Source organism: Amblyomma maculatum, unplaced genomic scaffold, assembly GCF_055883805.1.
Source record: "Amblyomma maculatum isolate TAMU_Amacu unplaced genomic scaffold, ASM5588380v1 scaffold_13, whole genome shotgun sequence".
NCBI lineage: Eukaryota > Metazoa > Arthropoda > Arachnida > Ixodida > Ixodidae > Amblyomma > Amblyomma maculatum.
This window is the reverse complement of record NW_028146738.1, coordinates 21,684,740-21,707,138: the sequence shown is the minus strand read 5'-3', so window position 1 is coordinate 21,707,138 and position 22,399 is coordinate 21,684,740. Positions and strand designations below refer to the sequence as shown.

The following is a 22,399-nucleotide window of genomic DNA, read 5'->3' as shown; positions in this document are numbered from 1 at the left end:
AAATGTTCTGCAAGTGGTGTTTGTGTCTTGTGTACTTGCTCCGTCATCCCTATGATTTTTTTGGGGAAGCTATACATGACCAAGAAGGAGTGGGGACGACTTGTTGCTTAGCGCTTTGGAGGTAATTTTCAGTCACACCAGTACCTAACCTCAGCGGTCGGGCCGGCAGACGGTACGTGGTATCACGACGTTTAGGTCTTTAGAGACACTCCCACACACTTCACACGGCGCATAGACGCGGGGCTCGCGACCGAGACCGGCGCCAGCCCAGTTTCTGTCACACATTCAGCGCTACACGTGTTTGCAGGCATCAGTGCTGAACAGCTCCTTACGACGAAGGCAGGTAACCCTAGGGTGCCCATCTTACAATCTGGGCGATGGCATCTGCAACCCAGATTGTCAACTTGTGGCCGGCGACGGTGGCGACTGCGACCCACCCTCGGAGGCATGCGACCCTGGCACGTTAGGCGATGGAATTTGCCACAAGGCGTGCAATCAGGCTGCCAATGGCTGGGACGGCGGAGACTGCTGCCTCTCGGGCGGAGTCAACGGCAGCTGTTTGGACCCCGCATCACCGAACCGGTGAGAGGCTGTTTCGAAAGTATGCTGCACTTAGCAGGCACCGCGCGTCTAAGAACAGCAGGGCTCAAAAGGAGGTGAATTCCTTTCATGAAAAGTTTGAGAAAGTAATGGCAATAATACTAGACATTGTGCATTTCGTGTCAAGTTAGGTGTGTCTTCGTGCCGCTTGTTCTGAATTCTTTTGAAAACTTCAGGAATTACTTTACCTACTTTGTTCGTTCAGCAAATCGAACAGTATATTCGATTGACTAAACGAAAATTTGGAGTATTCACATATTTTTGCAGTTGTGTCATGTTTACAAGACACTAACCGAGCAAGTTGGCGAAGTGGCGCATTTGTACATGCTGCCTTTTTAGGAAAGAAAGTATGAAGTCAATGCTTTTCGTCGTCTGACAGCCTCTACTGCTCCTTCACAGCTCATACATCGACGTGAAAGAGTACAAGGAAGTGCTTGGCCTGAACAATTCTGCGCACATCAACGTTCTGTTTGCTCATTGGACGGACAGAGAAATCATTGGCATTGCTACATTCCCGTGGGACAAGGACGTATTTGCAGTTCAAGGCGAGTTCTATCTGTTTACGCCAGTCTAATCGCACGTTCGCACTGATAGATATCTTCCATGTTTCTCGTGTACGTGTGCAGACAGTGTTACAGCATGGTTCTGAAGTGCTTAGCCAAAGCGCGAACTATTTCATTGTTTGAGTACGCCTAATTTATTCGCTAAGGACATCCGCGTACTTGCTGGATACCCAAGGTGTTCATTACTTCTTTAAGTATTGGGTACAAGAGTTGCGGATCATTCCCTGCTGCATGAACCCTGTCTTGGAAGCAGAAAGTGTGAACGCTGCCATGTGGACTTCAGGTGGGGTCGTGGTGCAGCCGGAGCAGTTCGGCCATCCGGGAAGCCTTCACACGCTCGTGCACGAACTGGGTCATGTGCTTGGGCTGTGGCACGTGCACCGTGGCGTGTCCGAGGTGGAGTGCCACGACCCGTGCCTTGAAACGCGCGCCTCGATGATGGCGGGAGACCTCTGCGCCGACACGCAGCCGACGCCTCAGAACTACCTGTGCCAGGACCCGCCTACTTCCGCTGCGCGGTGCGCCCTGCCCCGCTTCTCCAACACCCCGTTCCGCAACTACATGGGCTACGCTGGTACGATGCTTCCTGTCAGCGACGAGCTTGCTCGCATGTGCATCGTATTTGAGGGCGCCTCGGTACCAGGCCACTACTTTAGTGCAGGGTCCCTTGGGGTTTTTGTGAGCATTCATGACAAGCTGCGTGACTCTTTTGGCATGCTCACAAAAAAGGAGCAGTGTCTTCAATGGAAACAAATTTACGATGTATTCATACAGCTTAGTAACAAAGGCGCATGTCGAAGTGTGCTGCCTGGTGGGCGGGAAGTTGTCGTGCGCTGAGCACGCATCAATTTCTTCTTTCGCAGACGACACATGCACGAACGCGTTTAGCGGCCAGCAGGCGGCGCGCATGCACTGCTACGCTGACCTGATGTACGGCGCCTGGCAGCAGGCCGACCATGCACACCGGCCCGGCCAGCCCCCTCTGGCGCCGGCGCCCGTGGCCGCCGATGCACGCAGCGTCACCCTGTCCTGGGCACCGCCAGCGGCCAACGGGCAAAGGGGTGCCTGCGCCGCCTGCACCGACAACCGTGCTCTTACGCAGTTCGCGTTACGGGCTGTTGACGCCGCTGGACCAAGGGATTCGTGGGAGCCTCATCAAGCCACCGGTGTGTGAGTCCAGGACCGCTCAAAGAGACCGGACTTCATTATGCATGGACATAATTCTCCCAGATGAGCTGTACCGCGGTACTCGGTACAGCTCTGCCGAGTACCGCGCCAGACTCTGTGACGTATACTTTCAGAACCCACCTTGCGTACGCTTCCTGCACAAGCCAGACATGAGCCATGTGTTTTGCCTCAAAATACGCTTTTGATAGCATGCTATTCTTGCTTTGGCCGCCGGGAACATTGCTAAAACGACATACCTGCGCATGGTAGGCTGACAGAAGTCATGTGGGCGTCTTCTACGTCGTAAGAGGACATTAACTCTGCCTGTATTTCATTCAAGTGGCGCCATTTTGTCAGTGCGTGGCGTGGAAGAGTTAACTTGTAGACCTTTCAAAGCCGATTCTTTTTGACATGCGTTATCGCGAACAATGATGCCGATTCTGAAATTTTAAAAATTGGGCTCTCCTTTGTTTGATTTAGCTTTCAATTTCGCAATTTAATCATGTGCCCAAAAGCCAAATATAAGCTTATTATGCAGTTTGTACTACCTACCGTAGATCAACCTGTCCAGACTGCACTGAAGTATCTTTCTTGCATGGTATTGAAACTAAAAATCTGTATTTAATATTTGGAAAACCTGGAGTTTGCTCTCGCTTCAGAAACGCCAAACGTTTCAGATCAACTTTTTCTGTGATCACCAAATCTTTATCAGCATTTTTTTTGGACATAGAAATGCAGTGCGAAGGACAGAGTCGAAGAGCAGCAATGTGTTGTTTCTAATATTATGCTATCATGCTGACTATGTACAGTTCAAGGACCACGACAGTTTACGACGGAATTTCATTGGTATATGCCACCGTGCAGGTCCGCCCGATGCCGAAATGTGTTCGCTGAGCTACAACGCATGGCTGCCGGCCGCCGAGTCTTGCGAAGACCCACGCGACTGCACGCTCACCATCGAGCTCGAACGCAGTGTGGTGCCGTCGGCGCTCTCCGTTTGGCTTCCTTGGAACTCACGGCAGGGGCTCCGTGAACTTGTTCTCCTCTACGCTGACGGCTCGCAGGACGTCATCAAGGACGTGACGGCCTACTGCGACATGCCCTTCACGATGGCACTGCACACCGACAAAGAACTCGTAAAGGTGCGCACCAAAAATACTAGCTTAACACGCAATGTTTATCAGCAACGATATGGCTTAAGTAAACATTTCGTTTCCGTCAACCGCTTTCTGCTTACTTTTCCCCAACCTCGCTTTTTTTTTTTTTTCAGATTCACGCGATTGCTGCCAGTCCCATGGTAGCAGTGGATGCAGTGCAGGTGACATCGGCGGCAAACCATGTGTCGTGCGCGACATGCAAGCCACTCCGTTATCGCGTTTTCCGCAGGCCACCCTTCTCGGCGTCAGAGTCCAAGCTCTCCGATGGTCTCCGTTTCACAGACGTGTGCGTATACGCATTCCTCGTAACATCTACGCGCGCTGTCGGTATCATGAAGAGGGGGTCCGCGGGAAGGGTTGTCGCTGTCGACTTTGTCTCACCAAAAGCATTACGCATGATGGAGCGGAAGTCAGCGAATCGGGGACCCAGTGCAGGCTCACACGCGAAAGCATTAGCTTTTTTAGCTGATTCCCCAGCTTCGCGCCGTAGCCTTCCGCAGCGCACATTGTAAGCAAGACAACGAAACATATAATGGGCGATGCGCACCAAGAGATTTGGGGGAACTTGCAGCGCTCAATTTAAGGGTGCTGCTGCAGTGGGCTGCAGCAGTGTATGTTATGTGGATATGGCACACAAGGCAACTCGTGTTGCAGTACGTCAGGCAAACTACTGAGGGGAGCCTATAAGTTCAAGCCACAACATTACAAAAATTGTTTCCTTTCACACCACAGATAATGCTAAAGCATTCGCATTACACACTGGTAACCGTCCTGTGATTTTTTGTTTTTTTTCGGTTTGCGAAAGTCTTTTGTTTTCAGTACGAAAACATTCTGGAGGGCACTTCAAACTTCAATCAAAGAAATTGTGCCGGGTGGATTTTTCTCTCGTCTCAATGTCAAAAAATAGTATAAACGAAACATGTAAAGTTCATTTCCTTACGCGACACCTTTCAAAATAGCATCTACTGAATAAACCACAGTGGAAAAGCAACAGAAGAAACTCTCTATTATAAATTACAGTGCAGCTTGATTGGGTACTTGCCTCAATCCTGCCTTAGGTTTAAGTGCAGCGATAAGCCTGGGAGTATACTATGCATTGTGGCACCCTTGCACATGCTCTGTCAGCTTTGCAAAATTGGTCTGTAAGCTGACCCCAGTGTCAGCCTGCTCAACGGTGCATGATTACTTTGACAGTGTGCGCTCTCGTGAAAGCAGACGACGAGAAACAATTTTTTTTTTAAATTGCTAAATAATTGCATTTTTTTTAAACGGGGAAGGCGAATACTTATGCACAGCGAAAAAAAATAGAAGAAGACGCCGCCTCGCACTATATGCGACAAGTGCATGTTTGCCGAGCTGCTCCAGTGCCCATGATAAAGAGGAACCAAGGCAGGACATCTGTGACGCTGTTGATTTATTCGCAGTGAGGTCGAAGATGGAGCGGTGTACCGCTACCAAGTGCAGGCCTGGATGGGCAGCAGGACCAGCGAATTATCTCCCACTCTTCTCTACACCCACGGCCAGGGCTTTTGTGGTGACGGAAACCTTGACCCGTGAGTGGGGAAAATTTGCAGTTGTTAAATGGACATAGCGCGGACTCTGAAAAATGTGTCGTCCGTGTAAAATACGACACAAACTTCGTCCATGTCTGAAAGGTCAGAACATGTTTTGCATTTCAGAGGTGAAGAATGCGACGACAAAAATACATGTCCAGGTGATGGATGTGACCCTAAATGCCATTTCGAGAAGAAATTTAAGTGTAAAGGTAAGCTGCTTTAGCCTTATCGTAATGTCTTTGAAGCACTGCGCGCCTTGCATTCATTGACACCCCGCATCTAGACCCGCAAGGCGCTGCCGAACGGCTCTATAGGCCAAAACAACGTAGACTAGTCTAGGAGGTGCTGACTTAGCCCAGACTACCGAGTTTTGTTATTCGCCGTACAGCAAGGGTCTACTATAGCATACCCTGAGTCTTCAAAGCTCAAGAAAGACAGGGAGGAAAGTTTTCCTCACCGTTTAGCGTTTTAGTGCTGCGATTATATTGCATAGCAGGACCCAGGAGTGAATGAAGTGGTTCTGGAAGTTTGGTAAAGGAACTGTACGCATAAATAAATTCACTTTGAGACAAAGAAGTCAGCTAAAATTGCTATATGAGAGTTGTACCTTTGAAACAACGCGTTTCTATTTTCAAAGGCTCTCCTAGTATGTGCTATGCCTACGAAGACGATGGCGTCTGCGAATCATCCGAGCGGGAGTCTAACGTCCGAGACTGCGGATTCTTCACTCCACCCGGGTTTTTCGATCAGTGGGTGTCCTCTGTTCATATATCAGAAGACATGGTGAGAACCGGCTGCCCTCCGGAAGCAATCCTCGGGCCTCCTCCAAAGGATCAGGCAAGCAGTAGACCGTATTTGATTTAAGCACACAAGCATATATACTCGGGGTGCGTGTTGGTTCAGGCCTGAATGCAACCAGCGATTTTTCGACTTTGCAGGTCTGCGGCCGTGAGCTCAACGCCAACCACTCGTGGCACCCGTGCGACATCCCCGAAGCCGCCGCCTACACGTTAATCGCGTCCTTTGAGAAACCTGTTGTGGCAGCCTCGGTACAGGTCTACATAGCCTCGGAAGGCTTCGCTACCTTATCTCCACCACTTCTAACCGTTGAACTGCTGTATGAGAATACGACCCGAGATGGTCCTATGAGCACCGCGTACGTCGATTCGCGGCGTGTGTCTTGCCGTGCGAACCCTATCGAAGTCGCCGTAGTTCACGATCTGACCCAGCCGTTCCGGCTGACCAAGTCTGTGCGAATAAATTTCACAGCCCCTGACGTTTCAATAGGGGCCGTTCGTTTGAGATCCTCCAAGGCCCTGAACCCTGCAGCCGTGTCCCAGTGCACTGCGAGGCAGCTCTACCACCCGTCCTTGGAGAAATGCGTGAGCTACGACTGCGAGAGGCCTCGCTGCCCAAAGCCTGTACTGAGGAACGCTCACGTAATTTGCGATGGCGAGGAAGAAGGCGACACTTGCGTGATACACTGCGACGATGGCTACGTCCTGACAGGAGACGACAGCAGCGATCGCCTCGTGTGCAACGACGGCACGTGGACGGGCTCTGGCAACTTGTGCAAGCCGGTGGACTGTAAGACTCCACTGATAGCGCATGCTGATCCAATGTGCACCGACGGTACCACGTACGGCAAGTCTTGCAGCTTCAAGTGCAGACCGCCGGCCAGGTTCAAAGGTGAGTGCCTTAAACTGCTTCTGGCCAAGCAGTTTTTATGACTTCACCTTAAGCAACTGAAGCAATAGAACAGATAAACACAGGTTTTTCTTCATGCAAGCGTCTTGTGATCTAGGATGATGTCTGTTTCAGGCAGCGTCGGAGGCCTGGCAAGCATCACCTGCCAGAAGGATGGCCGCTGGTCCGAGCCCGAGCATCAGTGCCACGTGTCTTGTCCCGCACCATCCGCACCTCCCCACGCCGTTATGGCCAACTGTCGGGGCGCCGAGCAGCTGCAGTTTGGTCACAAGTGCCGCTTTCACTGCAAGACTGGCTACCACATCAAAGGCCACTCCAACAAAAGGTGCGAGAGTAGCCTGAACTTATCGTGCTGTACCATCTGTCAGTAAAAAGAGCGAAAGGGAAGTTTCAGTTTTCCTACCAGCATTTACTCATGGGGACTTGTCTTTATATATGGCGCCCGAACAAAGAAAAGTATGCCCTTGCCAAAACGTTTCTCATGCAGAGAACTGGGACGTCACTTCCTCCTTGTGTTCGAGCAGTGGTTCGAAAAACAATCTTTGCGACTTTCTTATCGCTTACCTGCTGCTGTTATTTTTAATTTTATGTCCATCACAAAGCAGTTGCCTATGCATTACATGTCGTGCACGTCCTCCATTAAGCCATGATTTAAGTAATAAATTTGTGTAATTCGTTTATACAGGAAACTGGTTCATCAAGTTTGTTCCACTGCACTACAGTGCGTGGAAAGAGCGAATATTTCAACACATCATGTTTGCAATGAAACGGAAGCAACGTAAGTTGCAGAAGTTCCCAGGTCACATATGTGGCACTGTATAGGTCGTCGCAAAACAATGCGTCAAGTCTACTGCTTAGCTGCTGGCGCTCTTTGGTTAATGAGGACTGTCTTTCCTTGAGCTTAGTGTCTCGAAAATGCCCAGGGAACAAATGGCACCTCGCTAAATGGTCGGAAACTGCCACGCGAAGTTGCCTTCGAACGTTTAAAAAATGTTTCATCGCGAGCGAAAGTGAGACGTCTTTGTGCGCATTAACAGAGATTGGCTTTAATGTTACCAGGGCCTGTTCGGGTTGGCGGTGCGCACTTGCCTGATAAGCTGTCAGTCTGAAGACCCCGTTTAAAATATGCTCCTGCCCCACTCGCAGGAGGGCTTTCCACTTGGTGTGCAGCGAGACAGGTGCGTGGACGGGTCCGGCATGCACTCCGGTGGCCTGCCCGCCGCTCCCCACGGTGTACACAGGACTGTACACCTGCACAGACTCCTGGTACGCGGGCTCTATCTGCAGCTTCACCTGTCCGGGTGCATTCAGTGTAAGCCGCATTCTATGTACAGCCCACTCGGCTGCTGCCACGGATCGGGCTGACTGCCGGTGCCTATTGAAGAATACCGTATGCAACAAACCACTTCGGCAACTACGCGCTTCGTTGGTGCACATGCGGTCAGTTTTTTTAACAATATCACTCGAGAGCCGAACAAACGGTCGCACAGTGCCACTTTGTGCACAAGCTCGTATCCAGGTCTGTTTCGGCGCTTCACTTCTGGATGCTGTACGACTTCGTTCGAAGCTCGCGACACAGTGTTAAAAAATTATTCGGGTTGCGTCGGTTATTCGCGCAGTTCCCGTGTCCAAGTAACTGCTTGGGCCTCAACGACTGAGGCCTCATCCTTTTTTGCTACGTCACTGAAAGCGTTGATTCTGCTAAATTATCGTCTGATCACCCCGGAAAGCACAGGCGCCAAGTTTACGAAGCTGTTCTTTATGGTGCATGATGCCAAATCGACGTGATAGCTGTCTCACTTCGTCAATACACTACATCTGCCATATTTCTGCTTTGGGATTTCTATTTTTCCTTTCCGACCCCGTGTAAGTAGTCACCGGCCTCTTCAGTTTCGTTTTTATGCTAATTTGTTTGTTTTAGGGCCAAAATACCAGATTAATATCTTTGGAACTACATGTCTCGGCTCTCAGCTGAATTGGTTCCCTGTTATAAGAGACCCTGAGGCGCACGCGTTAACACTGCCTTTAGGGAAGAGCCTAAACCTTTTCCTTGTTTACAACTTGCATTAATTTGTATAATATGCTGTGCATTGCCAGTAATCTGCCTCTGTGTAACATTTTAATCGGTGTGTGCTGCCAATCAAGTGGCGACGTCTGTACCTGAAGCCGCTAACCTGAAACGAAGTGCCTAAATATGCATCCGACGCACACAGCCGATTTTTATTAAAGATGCAGCTGACGTCGCTGTACAAGCCCACAGCTAAAGTGACGTCTAATGCTTACGCCCGCATTCTGCTTGCTGCTCGCTCATGGAGCTGAGGCTTTGAGACTTCCTTGGCGATGCAAAGAAAAGTTCGCCGATGCCCACATTTCTCGGCACTCCCGCGACTTCACTTCCGGCTGCTCGCAGCGGGAGTCCCCGTCATTCTCGCAGAAGCTGAAGGCAAAAGCGACGGCGGCAGGCAACGCTATATGTACGCCATCAGGTCCACACACACTGGCTTTCGCTTCGCACTTAGTTATCGCGATTTGCTCGTAATTTATTCGAGCCATCTCTAGCATTGCCGTCGTCTGCGATCCTACAGTGACCTGTGAAGCACACGCACGGGTACTGAGGATCGAGCACCCGTGGCCGGCACAACACTCCTCTAAATGTGCAGAACAACGCAACCGGTAAAAAAAAATTGTTATGCTAGCTTTTTTTATTGCGATAGCAATACTGCGCCAGGTTTCGAGCCGTCGCGTGGTCCCGGCGAAGGCCACGCTTGACCTTGAACGGCCGAGGAGGAGGAGGAGGAAGAAGAAGAGGGAGAGAAAAAAAGAAACAGAAAAAAGAAGGAAAAGAAAAAGAAGACTGGTAACTTACGTTCTCGCGTCATACTCTTAAAGGATGAGCTTAAGTGTCCACAATAATGTTAGCAGGCAAAAGGAGCTTCCGCCGTTGCTATCGCAATTTAACTAGGGTTAACCAGAGTTAAGCCACAACTAATTTTTTTTTTTATCTGAAAATTGAGCAAACAGAACGTTCATCACTAAATTATCTTGTAGATTCTACCTCGCATCCATTTACAGCCTGGTACAGCGGCGAGGACCGGTTCGATAAGCCTGTGCACTGCAATGCATGAGTGCGCAACCGGCAAGACGTATAAACGGCGTTGTGTAGGAGAAGACCAGACATGCGCCCTGCGCCCTCATCTTTGTCTTCTCGTGGAAGTTCGCGCACGTGGACATTAAGCTCCTCTGGATGCGAGGTTATCGTGAACCGATCCCCCGCGCAGCTGTCACGCGGATGGAGATGCGGCGCCAAACTTCGGCACAGTGAAGAATCTACGTCTAATGCTCGCATGAAAATAGCCATGAGTAATTTTGCATTTCAACGTTGCTACTCATCGACTTGTGACAACCGGTATATATATACAACCGAATGATGTAGCGACAAGTAGCAGCAGAAACAGTACTTGCACATACAAAGTAGGCGTACCGAACGCTAATAGAGGGTTTGCAAAAGTAGGTCTGGCAACCATGAGCGGCACGCTGATCCCGCTCTGGCAGCCATATTTTGTTCGCTCCATCCGTTCACCGTTCTGTCCGCGTTTTTCGCGTTGTAACCTAGTGTGCTGTGCTTGGGCCTCTCTTCTGTCCTTGACGGTGTCTGTTAGCGAAGCCAAGAAGCGTATTTTGACAGCCGAGGCGTATCGGTTACAAACTGCTCTACGAGTCGTGCATGGGCCCCTCGTCGATCCGCGCAGCGTCATCCGTATACAGGTACACTATCTAGAGTTTTGTAATGTGCAGATTTCTTTTTGTCTGTGGGCCATTGCTATTTACTTTAACGACTATGAGAGACGATCGCGAGTTTGCTTGGTTTGCGCATCACCATCGCTCATCCCACTGCTACCAGTGGGATACTTGTTCGTGAAATGAGCGAGGATGCAATTCATTTTGAGATGAAAGAATCGTGCATAATTTGACGTAAGTCGGAATCGCGCTTAGCACTTTCCTGCATATGCCGTCGACGCAGTTATTGACACGGATCTCGGAAATAATCGGGGGCTGCGTAAAAAAAAAATGTGTCATGGTAATTTCTGCTTCCAGTGAGTGAAGATTGATTGGTGTGCAATAGGCGATGATGAGATAATAAAATATTTGCATATAATTGGCCAATTGATGAAATAAAGCAACAAAAAAGAAACAAAGTTGAAATTGAGGGTTTAAAGGTGACAAAATGCTCCGAAAAAAAAACAGTACTTGGTGATACTAATGAAGAAAATTTAGAATGTGTAATTGAATAATTGAAATAATTGAAGAATGTGTTCAAAGGTGTCAAATTGCTCAGAATGGAAAGGTGATTGTTGCTGACCCTGAGTATTAGTGTATAAAAATATAAAACATTAAATAAAGTAAATAAACAAATAATCGAAATATAAAATAAATAAAAGCTAAAAATTCAAAAAGGGAAGAATGAAAACGTGTGTGTGAGAGAGAGAGAGAGACGCTATCGCATCATACCCTTAACGGCGGAGCTTAAGTGTCCCCCTAATGTTTTATAACGGTATTATATAATATAAATCTGACTTTATGAACACAGCCGGTTGAACCAAGCACTCACACTTCGCAGTAATGTGAGTTGACTTTTCAAATTTCTTTTCGTTTCAGCCGAGTTCTAGCTCTTCCTCCGAGTTCCTCGAAGCTTCCCATGACAGCACTTTCATATCAGGTTAAAACTTCAAATGTCTGCTATCTGACAGAGGGAATAAACAAGACGGCATATTTACAAAATCAACTGAATTTCAGGTGGCTGTCAATTAGCGAACCATCGGGCGACTCGATAGAACGCACAAAAGTGAAAAGCAAACTTGGCTATTTCATCGGCCGCACTGGCATGTATGAAGGCGCAGAATGCAAACCTGAGCTGCGCGCTCTGGATGCGGACCGGACTTCGCATGCATTATCACGTGATAACATCTTTCGAAAAGGACTGGACGTGAGCATATTACAACACACTTGAGGGGTGTCATCTTCTCCTGCTTTACTAGACGCCGCGGGTTTGGTAGCGACTTTTGCAGCACGAAACACGCACCTCTGGCACACTAGACAGCCGTATTGCTCTCTGCCCCAAGCACTACAATTTCGTACGATTGTGAAAAGTAGTTTCAGTAATCATGCCCTTGTCTTAAATGAAATACACAATGGTAAATGCAACCTACGTACAAAAGGTTTCAAAGAACGTATTTGAACAATAGCGTTCGGTATACATGCATTGCTCCTTCTCCCGTGTCCTCCATCGGAGCATAAGTTTATTCTTCAAGTTAACAAGGCTCCATAGCACGCAAAACAACCTTGCTGTTTTAGGTGATAGCACGTTCTGTGAGCTAGCTCCCAGTCAGAGGGACGTGCAGTAATGCTTTACATGATGCAAATGACACTTGTAAAGCCGATTAGGATTGGAAACGAGCGGTCGCATACACGCGTATACCTTGTTTCCGTGCGCATCTACGACGGTGCGCTTGCTGCAGAAGGGTACGCAGCAACATGCTGGCATCATTCCGAATAGAGCTTGGTGCTAGCAGCGACTGCTGTGATGTTAAAAAATGAAACAATCGCTTGTGATCATTCCAATGCACCTTGCGGTGCAAGCACGGGTTCCACGACGGCGCACGTTGACAGCGTACTCGATGGGAGGCGCGGGCGGACTGAGCAAAACATGGCCGCTGCGCACATTTTCTGTCTCTTTCACTAGATGGCGCTAACTTTTGTAGAGCCTCTATTATCGGCTTATTTCGTGCAGTGGGTAGACGTGGGATAAGCAGTAAAGCCAGCTCTCAAGACTCCCGCGTGCAATCATCCAACTTGAGTTTGCCCTGTTATATGGTGAAGAAGAGTGAACTGAAACACACTGTCGCAACCGTGATACCAAACCCACTGAAAATTGTGTGATACGTCGTACGTTGAAAGGCGACGTACACAAAAGAAAAAAAAAAATTTCCAGGGACCGTCAGACGTATTTTTAGTCGCAGCCTGATCGGATTCATGCAACGTAGCCAGGAAAAAAAAATATATTGGATCTGTACAGTGTACCTTTAGCCCCAGCCAATCTAAAATGTGTATATATTCTTGAATTAATTAGATGAAATATTTGTCACGCCTACTTCACTTTCGCCCGTCCCACTGGCATTGAAATTCCACTCAGTTAGGTAATGTACAGCGTTATATATTTATAGGCGGGTGTGCCTTAGCATTGCGTTGCACGAATATCGTAGCTCGCATGCTGCTTAATTGTTTTCTTTCTCGCTTACCAGCCGCGGTGTTTATGTAGGTAACGAACACTGGCTACAGTCATAAACTAGAGATCTAGACGTAGGGCAAATTGCAAACTTCATAAAATCATTCGAGGTGTCTTCATTCTCGACACTGGCTTATTTAGACGTGACGGCTATCCACAGTCACTAATTTCCGTGTTTAATCTCTTCTTTCTTATTTTTCCCAGACAACCGAACTCAGGTGCGAGCTGGATGGTGTTTGGAACAGAGACCCGCCGCTGTGCAGTTTCAGCGATCTCCGCTGTGCCGAGCCCAGAAATCGCCCGGGAGTGATCCAGTTTCACTGTGCCACCACAAGCGTTGGTTTGTGCACAATTATAACCCATCCTCTCTAGTCGCACGTTGAAGCACAGGTATAGGCTTACGAAGATGTCTATTCAAAAGACTAGCTCGTCATTTGTCAAAGCACAAGCACCGTGCAACCACGATCGCCAAGGAGACGTATAGGCTATGACGCTGGATACACCACACGGCGTAACGCACACGTCTCCGCTTATTTCACAACTTCTTCCACACAATTCCAGCAGCCAATCAAATCATCCCACTCGCATATCGCATTAACCCCCATTGCAACACGAAGGCTGCTTATCAAGAACGTGCCCACACCACAACATTCCAGCGCTCATGTTTCCCAAAGACTACCCCGACTGAGGTGCATGTTACCATGAGTGACCATTTCCTGCGGGCGGCTGTAACTAACTAACCTCTCCTTCTCAAGCTAAATAAATGTTTTACCACCACCGCCAATCGACTATTCAAATATGCCGTCGAGGAAGCACAGTCATCAACGGCATTTAATTACTAAGAGTAAGTGTGTGGGCTGGGTTCAGCAACTTGACCTACCATGTATGGCATAGTGTTACCTGAAGGCCTTACATAGAAGGCATTCAGCAGGTCCACATTTCTTTTTTTTTTTCACTTTATGCAGGTGTTCCTAAGCAACCAGCCTACTAACACCTGTGCTTTGAAATTTGCAGGGCGAGGCATCAACCTATTAGTGGCTGCGCGATATGTAACAAATTCTTATTACATGAAGTGGATGATCATGCTGCTGTGGTCCTATGCTGTTCACTTCAAGCTGAAACTCATTTCAGGTTCCACGTGCAACGTGAGCTGTGATCAAACAGATCACGAGCCGGTGTTTTCTCAAGGCAGCCGGCACCTACCACTGGCGCAGCCAGTCGTGTGTTCCGGGACAGGCCTTTGGCATCCGGATACAGACTCCTTAGAATGCCGACGCAAGTGCAGCAAAGTATGTACCCGCTATTCATTTACTTTTTTGTTATGCGCGGCACACTGTTTTCAGTTTCCTTGTTGCTCACATATCCGGGATTTTTTGGCGTTTTCTCGGAAATAATTTGTAAACGCAAATTTTTTTTTCTCACATATTTTACAACTTCGTGCGCAATAACAATCAATATATGTGCATATCTTTCCTTTGAGAGGCTTTTAATATTTGCTGTTTTTTTTTTTTTTTTTTCAAAAACGCACCTGATTGGTTTTATGTGGCAGTAAGACTTATTTCCTGTGAGCGCTGGACATCGGAAGCAAAATTTAGCTACGAATCGGAATCGCACACCATACTTATCAATGTTCATAAAAAGTACCTTAAGATATTCGGCAGTTGCTTCACATTAATTTTCGAAAGATATAGACTTTTGTAAGATTTGACTACTTGCTGCGAGCACAGGAAAATCATTAGAAACAAGTTTTTCTTACGTATCACAAGATATTAGGAAATTTCTATAAAATATACATTACAGTATCATATATTTCATAATTGCCTAATAATAAAAAGGTGTCCCTGAATCCTGGAACTGTGTGCACTTGCCTCACATAACCATCCTTGGTGTCGCATCCATGTTAGTAAGTGGTGAGCCGTGTTAACAAAACATATAGAGAACGATGTAGAAAAAAGTTCTGGTACCATCGGAAAGTGATGCTCACGAAACTGATGGAATTGACACGCTGCTCTGGCGCCGAGAAAAAATATCAAGGAACCGACATGCGTGAGTGTTTAACACTAATCGCCCTCATGCTTGAAGCTGCAGTATTATTGTTTTGGCTAAACAGGTGCGACAAGACCCTTGGGATACAACTTAAAAACAAAGATGGCCCTCAGCCAGCGAGTTGTACCGCAGATGTTTTTGCGATGCGCTTATGTCCGGTCCAAACTCTGTGTTCAGGCCTCATGTGTCATACATCTTCTCGTATCTCCCCAATGGCGTTCAGGACTACATAGGGGATGGTTGGTGCGATGCTGCCAACAACCAGGAGCACTGCGATTGGGACGGTGGTGACTGCTGCCCCTCCACCGTGGCCGGACACGTGGTCAAGAGCTTCCCTCCAAACTGTCCCGATGACGAGTGCGCCTGCAGGGACCCGCGCGCCGGTGGGCAGTGACGTCATCTGCGCGCTCGCCCACATTGTGTGCATGAGTGACCATGCCGTGTGTGAGAGCCGCTCCGTGCGGCTAAAGGACGTTCGTCACATCGACGTGAACACTCTTTTTCCGGAAATAAAACGGGGACTGCCTTTCCGCCCTCGTGGACTGTGCACCTGTTCGAAGATCCTTTGGCAGCAGCGCCATACAGTTACAAGTCAACTCTGGAAATGTTTCTACAAGTGACACTAAGCCTGGAAATGCAAAGTGTTTTCCTTTCAAGTAACTGAACTGCAGTCTGACAGAGTATATGTGATCCTTGGAACATGATGCCACGAGTCATGTCCTAGCGCAGGCTAAAGAGGGCTCTAGTGTAGTTACTTGACAGCACATGATGGGGTCTGCGCGTCTTGTACTGGTTCGGATGGCTTCATATGTATAAGCGCCTTCCCCATCAGCTACGTTTGCATAAAATGCTTCGCATTTTTAACTGCTTTAGAAATCGCTAAGCCTCATTCCTCAACAGCACTGAATGCGAATTAATGACTAAGCCCCATAGTATCAGCGATAAAGGGGTCCCTGTGCTCGACCAGTGTTATAGTAACGATACGCAATTTCATAACCCACCACCATCCCTCCAAAAAGACAATATTCATGAGAGGCGCAATAGTTCAAAGCCTAAGAAACATACGGTTGGCGACATTCATATATAGCGATTTGTGCATAAGATTAATTTCTTTCGCTACATTCTAGTATATTTTTTAGAGCAAAAGGTATCTGCGTGATATCGTAAAGTGCAGGAAAGAGGGCCACAAAACCTTTTACATGGAAGGAGTGTGCCTTACATGACTACAGGACACACTCTCTCGACAGTGTGAAAGGACACAAGTTCCCAAAGCGACGTTTTCATGCGTGGTCTGACGATGGGTCTTGAGTAACCGCCAGGGAAGGGACAGGCTTAATCGCGAGGCATACTGGCAGCGAGGGCGGCTCCATCGACAGTTGCAACCACAACTACCACAATGAGATGGACACATGATTTTAGAGCTGGTTTGATGGTGTTATGGTGAAATTACCACAAAGAACGAGTGCTTTCGCTCTGCCACAAGTTGAAGAATCTGCATAATATTGAACTGCATTGACATATTCTATGCGGCATCAGAATATGTATACTGGAAAAACTACCTGCCAGTGGTAAGACGCCCGACTACTGTGCCGGAGTACCCGGGTTCGAACCCAACCTCGGCGGCTGCGTTTCGATGGAGGCGAAACGAAGAGGCGTCCGTGTACTGTGCGATGTCAGCGCACGTTAAAGTACCCCAGGTGGTCGAAATTGCTCCGTAGCCCTCTACTACGGCTCCTCTTTCTCCCTTTCCACTTTCACTCCCACCTTCCTCCCTTCCCTCCACAGGAAACAAGTGAGGCAATTACCGCGCCTTTCTCTTCCTATAAATCAAAACAAAACTACCTCCAGGAGAAATCAGAAGAATCAATCCAAAGAAAAGGCTCAAGTTGCCTTATAACCCTAATACACGACACTGGAGTAAATTAGCCGACGAATGTCTTCAAACGCGTAAAGTTTTTCACTTTTATGACTCAGGAGATTACTACTCAAAGCAATGCACATATCCTACGATTGTACAGTGGTAGTTGTGGTTATGAATTATGCTTAAGAGGTGGTGCTGCCATCGATTTATGTTGGCCATCTTTTGTAACATCTCTCTTGGCGACCAGCGGGTGAGGAAGTGAGGGTCATGCCGTCTTGTAGCTGTCAGCACAGAACGATGTGAACTTGCATCGCATGACAGGTATTCTCATTAAACATTGCACATCTTCGGGAGTATTTAAACCAAGGAGAGGAAAGCATGAGCCACTTCCGTCCCGGCTTATTCGACGACCATCCCCCCATTTCTTCTACAGATAGCGAATGAGAAGATCCTGAGAGGCGCTAAACTATCTCTGGTATCTCGCAGCCGCTTTCAAATTTTCGACCCGCGCAACCGTTGCGATTGCCTCGCACGCCATTTGACAGTTTCGCGAGCTTCGTAAACCGCGTTGCCTCGGGTCTTTGCGGCGTGGTCTGTTTTGCACCGCGTTCCTTCATTCGTCCCAGACGTTATGATGAGAGACGCCATTGTGAAGGGCTTCAAAATTTCGATTACAATGGGTTCTTCAACATGTACTGACATCACACAATACACGGGAACCTTGCAAACTATGCCTAAATGTGAAATTGGTGTATTTAAAGGGAAAGACGCAGTATCTTTCACACTTTTTGCTGGACACCTGAGTCGCGCCGAAAGAAAAGGTAAGAAGGTGGAGGTGAAGTAGGGAAAAAGGTACCGTAGTGGAGGGCTATTGAATAATTTCCACCACACAGGGACTTTCACCTGCACTGACGTCGTTGTACCAATTTTTCAAAGCTAAACCGCCAAGCAAACCTATCCCAAACGTTGCGTTGGCGCGCATTTATCCGATTAAACGGAGTTAAAGCCCGGCTAACTTTCTCTTCTTTTTTGGCTTTCGTAACCAAATTATGGCAGCTGGACAGCTGTTTTTGATTTTGCTCTCGCAATATACGATGCCGCGACATGTTAAAAATAAGAGTAAGAATAATGGTTATTTAACATCTTGAGGATGTTGGGTGCGCCGGCAAAAAGCCAGTAGAAAGGCTTGACGAGGCCGACGCACCCTACAGAGGCATTGCAGTGGTGCATAGCATAATATCACTTTTAGAAACAAGAATAAACATAAAACAATCGATTTTTCATTATCTATACATTCGTTCATACTGTTTATTTAATTGATGCGGGAGAGTGTAGCTCAGCATTTGGTAACCATAATTTGTTCGGATCTTAGGTACAAGCCATTTGGGTGTCGTTCGTGTAGTGTATATTGACTCTTTGCGTTGCAATCCTGACAGCTTTATTACCAGGCAGTTGTTATTGTGAACACCGATTTCATACCGCCGCAAGAGTAAAGTTTCGTATAATTGTGGCAAGCGGATAATTCGAAGTTCATTGAAAATTGGTTCAGTGTGTCCAAGTCGGGGAGCATTCATAACATTTCTAACGACTTTCTTTTGAAGGAGGTATAAGCGGTTAATATCAGCAAACGTCGTGGTACCCCACGCCAAAAAGCAATACTTAACAACAGAAGAAAACAAAACATTATACAATATTTCCTTAATACGTTTTGGCATAAAATATTTCAATCGACACAAGATACCGACAACTTTTGACAGCTTGTTCATCACCATATCAACATGATCATTCCAACTCAAATTCTCGTTGAAAATAACGCCCAAGCTTTTTACCGCCGAGACCATTTGGATGCATGACGCACCGATCTTTAAACAGAGTGGTGGCATATTTGTCAACTTGTTTCGAGGCCTGAACAGCACAGCTTTGGTTTTTTTCAGTGTTTATGTTTAAAAGATTATTTTGAGACCATTCTAGAAGCGACTGTAGGCATTTTGAGGCTTGTTTCTCAAGATCTATCAATTGGGCAGCTTTGAAAAATAAACTGGTGTGGTCAGCATTAATCACAAAAGTTGATAGATTACTGATACGGACAACGTCATTGATGTAAAGAAGAAACAGCAACGGTCCCAAGATACCTTGCGGAACACCAGAAACCACGTGCTTGACATCTGATAAGTCATTGTTTATTTTTACTTGTTGTGATCGAGAACTTAAATAGGACTGTAATATATGAAGAAACTGTCCGCGGAAACAGTAGTGTTCGAGTTTAGCCAACATTATTTTGTGATTGATGCGATCGAATGCTTTTGAAAAATCAACGAATATGCCAAGAGTTAGAAGTTTGTGCTCAAAAGGCTCTAAAATTAGCTCTTTTTGTGTTAGCAATGCAGTTTCTGTTGAAAAATTCTTTCTGAAATCATGCTGACTCGGCGTTATTATGTTATATTTGTCACAAAAACGTAATATTTGTGTGAACAAGATCTTTTCAAAACACTTTGAGAAAACAGGTAAAATAGATATGGGACGATAATTTGACAGATTATTCCGGTCTCCACCTTTGTGAATGACTGTGACTCTGGCAAACTGCATTCTCTTAGGGAATACTGCATGTTCAATACAGCAGTTAAAAATATATTCCAACACTGGACTGATTACATCAGCTAAATGTTTGACTGGGCAAGTTTTGAGGTCGTTGATATCAGGTGACTTGCTGTTTCGTAAAGCCAGGATACAATTTTCGATTTCGTTAGCACTGGTTGGAGACAAGAATGCACTGGAAACAACCCGCGAGTAAAATGCACTTCACGTTACTAGAACTGTTATTCCCGGAAACTGCCTGAGACACAAAGCAATTATTGAACTCATCGGCTAGTTGTTTCCCACTCACTATTTCATTGTTCACCAACATTTCAAGTGCACTAGCAGCAGTTGTAACTCGATTTAAAACTCGATTTATGTTTTGCCACACGAGATCGCTCCTTTTAGAAATTACTACTCTCACAAAATTCAACTGGTCCATATGTTTGAAAGCACATATTTTGCAATATAAGCTAACCAATTTTTCTTAGTATAGAAAACTGTTTTGCGTGGTCACATTTTGGGCACTATATTAAAGAGCTAGCGGCTCTTCGCCACCAATTAATGACTTCCTAAGTAATTATTTGGTTTCAGGAAGTGTAATGAGGAATGACCTGAAGATTGCACTAGCATTTAAAACTCGGAGGGACACTTAAGCTCCGCCTGTAAGGGTGAGACACTCTTGACTGATCTTTGTTCGAGTACGTGGGTTTTACTACTTGCCCGATTATAGTGCCTTCATCTCTTCACATATTACCTCACACATACTCTTCATCATACAGTTGTATATGTGAATGCCACCCGAAATTGATAATATGGCCCGCTTAACGAAACCTTACGAACGTGCCTTCATGACCTAGGGGTAGCGCGTCTAGCTCAGATTGTGCTGTGCCAAGGGGTTCAGCCCGTAGCGCGCTCGTCACCCGTTTCATGATCGACACCTGCCAGCTCCCTTGGCGGTAGCGTTGACTCCAAGCCAGCGTCGAAGAGGTGAATGAAAGCCGTCTTTATATAGTAATACCAGGATTGTGGCAAGCTCTCCAAGAGATGGGAGTTCCAATTCACCTCATCTGTCTCCTCAGGAACCTGTATGAAGGGCAAGAGGCCACAGTCAGAACTGGGCATGGTCTTACTGACTGGTTTCCGATCGAGAAAGGAGTGAGGCAAGGCTGCATACTGTCACCCTGCCTATTTAACCTATATGCAGAGTGCATCATGAGGAAGGCCGGTCTGGACGAGTCTTCAGCTGGAGTGAAGATTGCTGGAAAACGTATCAACAACCTTAGATATGCGGATGATACCGCTTTAATGGCAGAAAGTGAAGTGGAACTCAAGAGACTTCTGATGCGCGTATAAGAAGAGAGTGAGAAGTTTGGGCTTAAACTGAACATCAAAAAGACAAAGATCATGGCGCCTTGCCCTATCAAGTCCTGGAGCATCAATGGACAAGAAGTGGAAGCTGTGACAGATTTTCTCTTCTTGGGCTCCAAGATTACCTCGGAAGGAGACTGCAGCCATGAAATTAGGAGACGCCTGCTTCTGGGAAAGAGAGCAATGGTTAGCCTTGACCGCCTAGTAAAGAGCAGAGACATTAGTCTGCCAACCAAGATCCGTATAACTCGTGCTATGGTCTTTCTAGTTGTGATGTATGGATGCAAGAGTAGGACTGTGAAGAAGGCTGACCGCCGAAGAATTGACGCGTTTGAATTGTGGTGCTGGCGAAGACTCTTGAGAGTTCCTTGGACTGCCAGAAGATCAAACCAGTCGCTATTGTCGACCATAAACCCTGACTGCTCATTGGAGGGTCAAATTCTAAAGTTAAAGCTCAGCTACTTTGGTCATCTGATGAGAAGAGAGGAGTCGCTGGAGAAAGATTTGATGTTGGGAAAGGTTGAGGGTCGCCGGAGAAGGGTAGGCAGCGAACGCGATGGTTAGATGGCATCCTCGAGGCACTGCAGATGAAGTTATGTGATGTTAGGAAGATAGTGAGATACTGGAAAGTGTGGCGTGACATGGTCCATAGGGTCACGAAGAGTCGGACATGACTGAACGACTGAACTGAACTGAACTGAACCAGGATATTACACAGAACAAGGTCCTTGCAGGGGCTGAAGGCTCCCGCCAAACGTAATGTCAAGCAGCCCTACGTTTAGTTAGTGCTCGGCCATGTCAGCTGCCAGCTACCATCAGCCAGTGCCATGCTCGTTATTTTTCGCTCACAAAGCCAACGCCGGCGGACGGCCGCCGACGCCGGATTTTCGGCGACCGGGGCTTTAACGCTATCGCGTTAAGATGACAATGTTCAAATTCGTGAAAAGCGCGGAATCACGTGCTTTTTACCTCTATATTGAGGTTTTTGTCTAAATACAATGTGATCACGTGACTTTGACGACGCCATCAATTTTTAGTTACGACATACCACACGTACGACCTTGTAAGTCATTAGTGATGTGGGCCGATGACGTCCTAAATTTCTGATTACGACATACTACAACATTTTTAACTCATATTCAGTCACATGACTTAATGATGTCAATTTCTAGTTACGACATACTACGCCACTTTGCAAGTCATCCTTGTCATGTTGTCGTCTTCAAATTAGAGTTACGACATATTGTAGATCACACTCAGTCATAGTAATTAATGGCGTCATCAGTTTGTACTCATGACGTACTTCACTAGTTTGCAAGTCATACTTCGTCGTATAACACTCCTCTTATCTCATACTGCGCGACTCGGGTGTCTAGCGATAAGTGAGAGAGACTGCGCCTTTCCTTTCCTACACACCAATTCGCAACTTAAGCTGAGTTTGCAAAACGCCTGCGTTCTGTGCGATGTCACTGCAGGGTTTAAAGAACCCAAGGTGGTCAAAATCTCCGGAGCCC

The 22,399-nt window shown here is 47.0% G+C and overlaps 1 protein-coding gene across 2 annotated transcripts in view; it reads left to right on the top strand.

Moving 5' to 3' along the window:
- LOC146172335 (pappalysin-1-like) overlaps positions 1-15,626 on the top strand; it is a 46,422-nt gene extending 30,796 nt beyond the window's left edge. The window contains exons 6-20 of one of the 2 annotated variants that reach the window (XM_084585730.1): positions 308-582; positions 1,000-1,145; positions 1,447-1,737; positions 2,027-2,329; positions 3,195-3,472; positions 3,601-3,773; positions 4,912-5,040; positions 5,167-5,252; positions 5,681-5,880; positions 5,982-6,732; positions 6,865-7,075; positions 7,897-8,062; positions 13,238-13,373; positions 14,165-14,322; positions 15,303-15,626. In XM_084585730.1, coding sequence (XP_084441856.1) covers positions 308-582; positions 1,000-1,145; positions 1,447-1,737; positions 2,027-2,329; positions 3,195-3,472; positions 3,601-3,773; positions 4,912-5,040; positions 5,167-5,252; positions 5,681-5,880; positions 5,982-6,732; positions 6,865-7,075; positions 7,897-8,062; positions 13,238-13,373; positions 14,165-14,322; positions 15,303-15,473 — 3,474 coding nt within the window. In that variant the 3' untranslated portion in view covers positions 15,474-15,626. Of the gene's footprint in view, positions 1-307; positions 583-999; positions 1,146-1,446; positions 1,738-2,026; positions 2,330-3,194; positions 3,473-3,600; positions 3,774-4,911; positions 5,041-5,166; positions 5,253-5,680; positions 5,881-5,981; positions 6,733-6,864; positions 7,076-7,896; positions 8,063-13,237; positions 13,374-14,164; positions 14,323-15,302 lie in introns of those variants that run through there. The other variant, XM_084585731.1, reaches the window with a different exon arrangement.
- The last annotated feature ends 6,773 nt before the right edge of the window (positions 15,627-22,399 follow it).